The sequence below is a fragment of the Martes martes genome (assembly GCF_963455335.1).
Source record: "Martes martes genome assembly, chromosome: 3".
In the NCBI taxonomy this organism is placed as follows: Eukaryota; Metazoa; Chordata; class Mammalia; order Carnivora; family Mustelidae; genus Martes; species Martes martes.
Genome location: NC_137890.1, coordinates 150,186,620 through 150,194,198, shown reverse-complemented (window position 1 = coordinate 150,194,198; position 7,579 = coordinate 150,186,620). Strand labels below are relative to the sequence as shown.

Below are 7,579 nucleotides of genomic sequence, written 5' to 3'. Positions count from 1 at the left end.
TTTCCAAGGAAACTCAATCCTCAGCGTCGCCATTGCCCCAGCAACACCTCTGGCTTAGTTGGCTGCTTGGTCGCCAGCCCAGAGGGGGCAGCTGGACGCCCCGACTGACCAACCGGAGGAGCCAGGTGCTGCACAGGTGTGGGGCTGGGTGCGCTGGGGCAGGTCCCAGCCCAGCCAGGGCACCAGGAGGACACTCACCGGGCAGCCAAGCCCCGGCTCTCTCCCGAGTCCTGTGCTCCCATCCAAGATGAGCTCTGCCTCCAGCGAGCCCGGCCACGGGGATGCCGCTGCAGAGCGGTCTCCGCTGGGGCTGGACACCGTGATCCAGGTCAGTGGGGTGCCCACCCTCTAGCACCCTCCTGGGAGTAGGCTCTGAGGGCACCTTGGGAGGGTGCACAGAGAAGCCACACCTCCCCAGCTCCAAGGGGCCCTCGAGCACTCACGTGGTCAGCATGAGCACGCACACGCATGTGTGCACGCACACATACACCGGGGCAGCCTCAGCTCAGGAGAGGGGCCTGGGGAGAGAGTGGCCTGGATGTGGGGAGGCCTGAGCCGAGCACTCAGCCTCCCCGTTCATGCCTGTGTGAGCTCAGGCCACCAGCCCCCTTCTCAAGCCTCAGGGTCACAGCCTGCGCACTGTGGGTGGGGAGTGACGGACTACCCTCCCACACCGGGGTCCCACATGCTGGGATCTCATTCCCTGCTTTCTTCCTGGCAGAGTGTGGGAGCCGCCATTGCTGGGCAGATAGGGTTCATCCCAGGATCTATTCTGTGACTTCCAGAACTTTACCGTGTGCATAACAGCAACAACAGTAGGGACTGCGAACTCTCCCCCTGCCCCTCTCTCCTTTGTTCCCCTACTTCCCAGAGTCAATTCAGTGCCCAGCACCACCATCCCCACTCCTCAGCTGCCCCCCACTGCCATCACCTGGCTCTGGCCACCTGGACCAGGTCGTCCCCACCCTGACTGAACCCTCGGGGATGCCAGTGAACCCTCGGTGCCCTGGCTGACTCAGTTGTTAATTAACCCGGTTCTTAGAATCTCAGAGTGCGCTGTAGGGGGTTGACGTGGGGTTGACGTGGTCAGAGAAGAGTGATTGCCCATGGTTGGTGCCACGTGATTACATAACACGGTGGAACCACCCTCCACATGCACACGCACATGCACACCCCCATGCACGCACACATGGCGCCCACATAGTGTACGACGTGATGGGACAGGATCCTTGAGTTGGGCGATGCAGCAACACAAAACAAGGGCCGGGCCTGGTGACCTTGTCCGGCTCCCAAGAGTCTCCGTTCTCTGGCTGGAGAGAAGGACAGGCAGAGGGAGGTCAGGCTTGCACATCACAGTTTCCAGACTCTTTCAGCCAGGCATCGCATAAGACCCTCCCATCAGCCGTCAGCTGGGGAGGAGTCTAACATCCCCTCTGGATTCCAGGAAAACGTAGGCTTGAGGGTTGAAGCACGTTGCTATGGTTACCGGCGTCTGAGGGAGAAACTCGGGCTGGGGCCATTGTCTGGCAGTGGGCCCAGGTGCCTGGCAGACAAGACTGTCCCGCAAGTCCCCACTACCTGTGGGAAACTGTCACCTGGAAGTCACAAGGAGTCGCACCCGAGGTCTGCGCCGCCCACCCAGCCAAACCTGTTATTTGCATCGTGGTGATGGAGATCCGAGTGCCGGCACCCAGGGGGTGAGCAGGCAGGCTGGCGCCAAGAGATGCTCAGATAGGCCTGTCCAGACGGGGAGGCAGGCCCACAGGGCTCCTCCAGCCCCGCCAGCTGCAAATGGGGAAACTGAGGGGCCTGGGAAGGGGTGGTTTGTGGATGGGGGCCTCGCGGGGGACTGGGCCTGAAAGTACCCCGATGCCTAGAGAAGCTCCCCTTGCAGCCTGGGCATGGCACCCCAGAGCGCCCGGCCCCGGGCCTCCTCCTCAGAGCTGGGTTCTCGGGGCGTCCGGGCCCAGAGCAGAGAGACGGAAGAGCCCAGGCAGGGGGCCAACACCAGAGGGCCCTGGATTCTGGGTTCAGTCCCATTAAGAGCTACCGAAACAGATGCTCTTTCTTTTGGGTATAGGTTCTGATTAATGATAATTTCCTGGGAATTTGTCCACAATATCTGAATTTCCAGACTTACTGACAGAAGTTATTTCCAGTATGTTCTCGTTGTTTTGATGTCTGAGGACCTGAAGCAGGTGGCCACTGGCCCCTGGAACTGAGGGGCTGGAGAGCCAGGGCTTCCCGCGTGACATTCAGGGGACCCGGGGCAGGCCAAGAGGGGTCGGTCACCCTGAGCGATACGACATTTCCTTTTCTGATTTCAGCCATTGGTTGATCCTCTTTCCGGTATTTTTGCCTTCTGGTCCATTAATGTACAGACTTATTATTCCTTTGTTTTTCAGTTCTTTGGGATTGTTGTTCATCTGACTTTTTGAGATGCATGCTTAGCTCATTAATTTGCAGGTGTCTTTTAAAAAAAGACTTTTTTTAACGGGGCACCTGGGTGGCTCAGTCGGTTAAGTGTCTGACTGTTGGTTTCAGCTTGGGTCGTGATCCTGCGGTCGTGGGATCGGGGCTGGCATTGGGCTCTGTGCTCAGTGTAGACTCTGCTTAAGAATCTCTCCCTCTTTCAGTCTCACTCCCTCCGTCTCTCCCTCCACACACGTGTGCGCACATGCTCTCTCTCTTTCTCTCTCTCAGGTAAATAAATAAATAAAATCTTTAAAAAAGGGTTTTTTAACTTCTTAAAAAATTATGGTAAATATAGATGTATCTAGGCATAGAATTTACCATTTTCGCCATTTTTTAAGTGTGCGGTTCAGCGGCATTGAGCCCATTCACACGTGTGCAGCCATTACCGCCAGCATCTCCAGAACTTTCTCACCTTCTCAAACGGAAACTCTGTCCCCATGAAACACGGACTCCCCACCCCCACCCCAGCCTCTGGCGCCCGCCTTCTGCTCCCTGCCTCCATGAATTTGGCTCCTCTCAGGACCTTGGAGGTGGGATCAGGCACTAAATCTCCTTCTGTGCCTGATCCATTTCACTCTGTGCAGTGTCCCCTGGGGGGGAATCCATGCGCTCGCCGTGGTCACAGCATCCTTCCTTTGTAAGGCTGGATTGTGCTCCATTGTGCGGCTGGACCACGTTGTATGTCTCCACTCACTTGTTCACAGATGGCTGGGTTGTATGAATACGCTGCTGGATCGCTGATGTGCAAATCTCCCTTCCAGTCCCGCCTTCACTCCTTTTGGGGATACACCCAGAAGTGGGGTTGCTGGGTCCCCCCAGTAACTCCCAGTTTAATGTGAGGAACCCACCCCCACTGTTTACCACAGCAACCGTATCATTTCCCACTTTCTTTTGGTTCTTTTTTTAAAGTCTGCTTTTCTTTCTAAACAATGCATTTGCTACCTTCCATACATTTTGTCATAATAATTTTTGTCATTATCCAGTTCAAACTGTTTCCCAATTTCCACTTGATTTTATCCATGGGTTCTCTAGAGGTATAAACACCCTGATTTCCAAACATGTAGGGGTTTTCATATTGTTTTTTTAACACCTCGTTTGACTACACTATGCTCAGAGGTTTTGTTTGGAACATCTTGGAGAGGACAAGCCTACTGGCATCCAAGTGGGGAGAACAGGGAGGTGAGTGGATGTACGGAGCTGACCTCCGGGAGGAGCTCCATGCTGGAAATAGACATTTGGGGTTGTTGGCAAGTGAGGAGCCGGGTGTGTGTGTACATAGAAAGAGGAGCTGGAGCACTCCCCACTCAAAGATGGGAGAGGCAAGAAGGAACCAGCCAAGGAGACCAAGACCAATGAAATGAGAACAGCTGGGAGGAGTGGTATCAGGAAGACAGTGTTTCAGGGAGGAGGTGGGACCCACCTGCTGCTAACAGATCAAGGAAGTGGAGACCACGGACCACTGGGATTAGCAGCATGTGTCTATAAGAAAAGTCTGAAAGAGAGAGAAAAATCACTGATGCACAAGGAGAAGGCAGGCTTGCTGGAGCCATGTGTTAGGAGCATGACAGAAGATGAGGTGGGCTGGGACAGGAAGGGGTGGGATGGAAGCTGAGGGCGCCCACCCATGGGACAGGAGCTGGGATGGCTTGAGAGCATCACAGTGTGGCAAGCCCCCATTACTCACTTGCCAAGGGCCATGGTCTGTCCTCCTTCCAAGCCAGCCAGGGACAGAGGCGCCGGCCCGTCTTGAATCTTCCGTCCATTTGCCCTGATGCAGCCAAGGTCACAGCAGACCTGGTTAGATCAACCATCTATGCTGATCAGATGGGCCACATCCCCCTCCTCATTCAGACACACTGCTCTTCCTGCCGCCACCCTGGGGTCCAAGGGGACTGTGGTGGCGGCACCAAGGGGGCAGGCATTCAAGCCTTCCATAGTGTCCTCTGCTGCCTTGACCCCCCCATCTCTGTGCCCTCCTCCCCCAGGCCCCACGCAGACTTTGAGAACCCTCCCCACTGCCTTTGCTTCCACTCTTCCCTCTACCTGGACACCTGATCTGTGTCCCCACTAGCTGTTGGACAGCTTGCCTGCCACTTCCTCTAGGAGGTCTGTGTGGGCACTGCAAACACAGGAGCAAACAAGACCAACAGGACCCTTGCCCTTCCAAGAGTTCCTTAATATATATAAATCGTTCTGTAATTGGTGATTTGCTCCTTAGGCTGTGTTTTCCACCATTCACATGGTGACCTGTGCCAAGCACTGATCATGCTGGGGACACAAAGATAAATGACAAGTTGTCCTCCTCTCCCCCAGATGCCTGTTCAGTGCCTGGCCCACATCTCCCATTTATTATGAGTTGAGGACCAAACGGCCCCCCATAAGAAGCATGGCCCTGCTCCTGGGGTGATACCCAGTGACCCAGAGGGCTCCACAAATGCACAGAAATCTACACTGGCCAGTACTGAGACACAGCAGTCAGTGGCCAGGTGCTACCCCAGACACAGAGAAGCTCTTTTTCCTCAGGAAACGGAGCCTGGCAAGCACCCATCCCAGCTAGGGCCCTCTCTGCCGCAGGCCAAGCCATGGAAAGATGGCAAGCAGACGTCTGGTCGCTGGCCTTGGCTACAGGCCCTGTCCTCAGATATGTTCTCCCAGCTGTGCCCGCTCCTGGCGAAGGCCAAAGCCTGCTGCCAGGGAGGGCCTGTGGGAGTGCCCAGTGCCCACAGGTGTGGGAGGGCTGGAGCGGGCACACAGGGAGGAGAATAGGGGCGGGGGCCGCCAGAGCCCATCTGCATGGGCTCAGGGAGGTGCCACACTGGGGAGGACACCTGAGGCCAGCGTGCCTGCTGAGACCCAATCTCCAGCCACCAGGAAGGTGCCAGGACCCACAGGTGGCTCAGTCCTAACACTGTCTTTTGTGAGTGCATGACCTTGGGGGAGCCCCCTCACCCATAAAGTGGACAAGAGCAGGTGTGACAATGTTCGCTAAGAAATCCTCAGTGGTGAGTGCCTTGCCTCACTCCACTCCCGACCTGACCTTCACTTCTCGGCTTCTCAGCGGGGCCAGTGACCCCTGCACCCTTGCACGTCCCCCACCCCCTGCCGCAGTCTCCTACCTCAAGGGCTCGGATAGGGGCAGCCTCTTGCAGTGCCGCTGGAGGCCACACGGCGGCACTGTGGGAGCTCGGCCGCCAGGCCCTGGCAGCGGCGGGCCGGTCCACGCGCAGAGCGGCCCAGGACAGCCCCTGGACTCTCACTCCCTCCCTAGGTCTGCTGCTGCCTCACGACGCTGCAGCCTGTGACCTGGCTGAACTGGGATCGTCCACATGACGCTCTCTCCCAGGGTGATTTTAATCAGAGGTTCTGGTGCCCCTCCCTAACCGCCCCTGGGCTCACTGGACCCACTCTGGGGCACACAAAAATCCCCCTCAGTCGGGTGCAGGGAGCCTCACCTTCTCCATCTTGAAGATGCCAGGCTCCTCTTGTGAACCCATCCTTCTTTCCGCCTGGGGTCATAGGCTGTCTGTGTCCCCGTGTCCCAGCAGCCGGGACGTCCAGAGGGGCCACTCGGGGACTTACTGATGCTGCCCCAGCAAGAGGAAGTAGTGACGTTGCTCTTCGTGATTTCCATTCCTGACCTACAAGGTCACCTGCCCTCCGGAGAGGCCTCCTGTCTCGCAGACTCCACACTGCACCCTCCACAGAGCTGCAGCACCCCCAGGGCTCTAGGATGCCCCCTCCCACTTCACAGAGGAGGGGCTGAGGCAGAAGACACACCCAGGGTCACAGCGTGCGCTGGCTGTGGCAGGACAGGGACCCCAGCCCGATTCTCATGGGGACTCCTGCTCTAATCCAGGGTGGGGGGTAGATAGGGGAGCCCAGGTTCCTACGCGTGCAGGCTATCCCCTCCACACAGCTGCGGTGGGGAGCGGAGCGGTGACCGTGACCAAGGGGTGCCTGGCCCCCTAGGTGGGGATCTGCTTCCAGGACAGGGCCATGCAGGGGCTGGGAACTCGCCTTTAGTGCGAGTTGAGCTGAGGAGGGCGCTGGGAGCAGGAGGAAGGCTAACGGCTGGGTTCAACTATGAGTCTGAGGTCTTTGGGGAAACCGATGTCCAGCCCTCCGACGGGCTGAGAGTACGGGACGGGGCGGGGAGTGGGGTAGCCCGAAATCTCCCTGTGCACTGCCGGGACACGCTGACGCCCAGTCACCGGGGCCAGGCCACAAATAGCCAGCTGGGGAGGAGGGTCCCGGGGCGGAGTGAGCAGCCTCTCTGGGCCAGACTCAAGGCTGCCCGGAACAGGCAGAGAGCAGCGAGGTCCTGCCCCCAGGTCCTCGAGGCCCAGCGATCCGCCCCGGATGGAGACCAGGCCTCTCTCCTGGCCCCGCCCCCTCCTGGCTCTTCCCTTTCCCCTCCCGGACTCGCCCCCTCCCGATCTTCCCCCTGCCGGCCCGCCCTCCCCTCCTGCCCCTCCCCCTCCCCCTCCCGGGCCTGCCCCTTCCCCGCCCTCAACATCCCACGGTCCCTCCCCTCCGCGCGCCCCCCCGCCGCGCCCCCTCGGCTCCAGCTGGGCCGCGGCCCATCGCAGGCACCCGGCCACAGCTGGAACCCATTACGCCCCCAGCGCCTCTTGGGACGTCTCGGCTAATAAGTGACCCTCTGTAAATGTTAGGAATGAGTCAAGTTTATGCGGCGCTGCTGCCTTCCCGTTAGCGGGTGGCGCCTCGGATGCCCGAGGGAGCAGGGAGGGTGGGGGAGGGCGAAGGGGCAGAGCCGTTCCGGGCCTCGGAGGGAGAGCTTCCTGGAGTTCATTGTTCCTACAGCGGGGCCCGGGGTGGGTCTCGCTATCCCGCTGAGCCTCAGTTTCCCCCGAGTGCAAATACAGGGTTCAGGGCAGACAAAGGCTGAGCCCCTTCAGCCTCCTTGCCTCCCGGGAAGACATTAGAGGCGGTTGATGGTCTTGGCACCCGTGCCTTGCTTGGCCCAGAAAGGGTAGCAGGCACGTCCTCCCAGGCCCCCAAGGCAGGCTGCTCACCTCCCACCCGGGGTAATATTGAAGCGGGTCATCTGGGGGAGATGTGGGGGGATGGCGCCTTCCCAAGG

General features: G+C 58.8%; 1 protein-coding gene across 1 annotated transcript in view; it reads left to right on the top strand.

Annotated features, from left to right (window-relative positions):
- Positions 1-247: 247 nt before the first annotated feature.
- Positions 248-7,579, top strand: part of CROCC2 (ciliary rootlet coiled-coil, rootletin family member 2) — a gene marked incomplete at both ends in the record, with an annotated part of 60,567 nt that continues 53,235 nt past the window's right edge. Inside the window, one exon of the mRNA XM_080799417.1 lies at positions 248-328. Coding sequence (XP_080655543.1) covers positions 248-328 — 81 coding nt within the window. The remainder of the gene's footprint in view (positions 329-7,579) is intronic.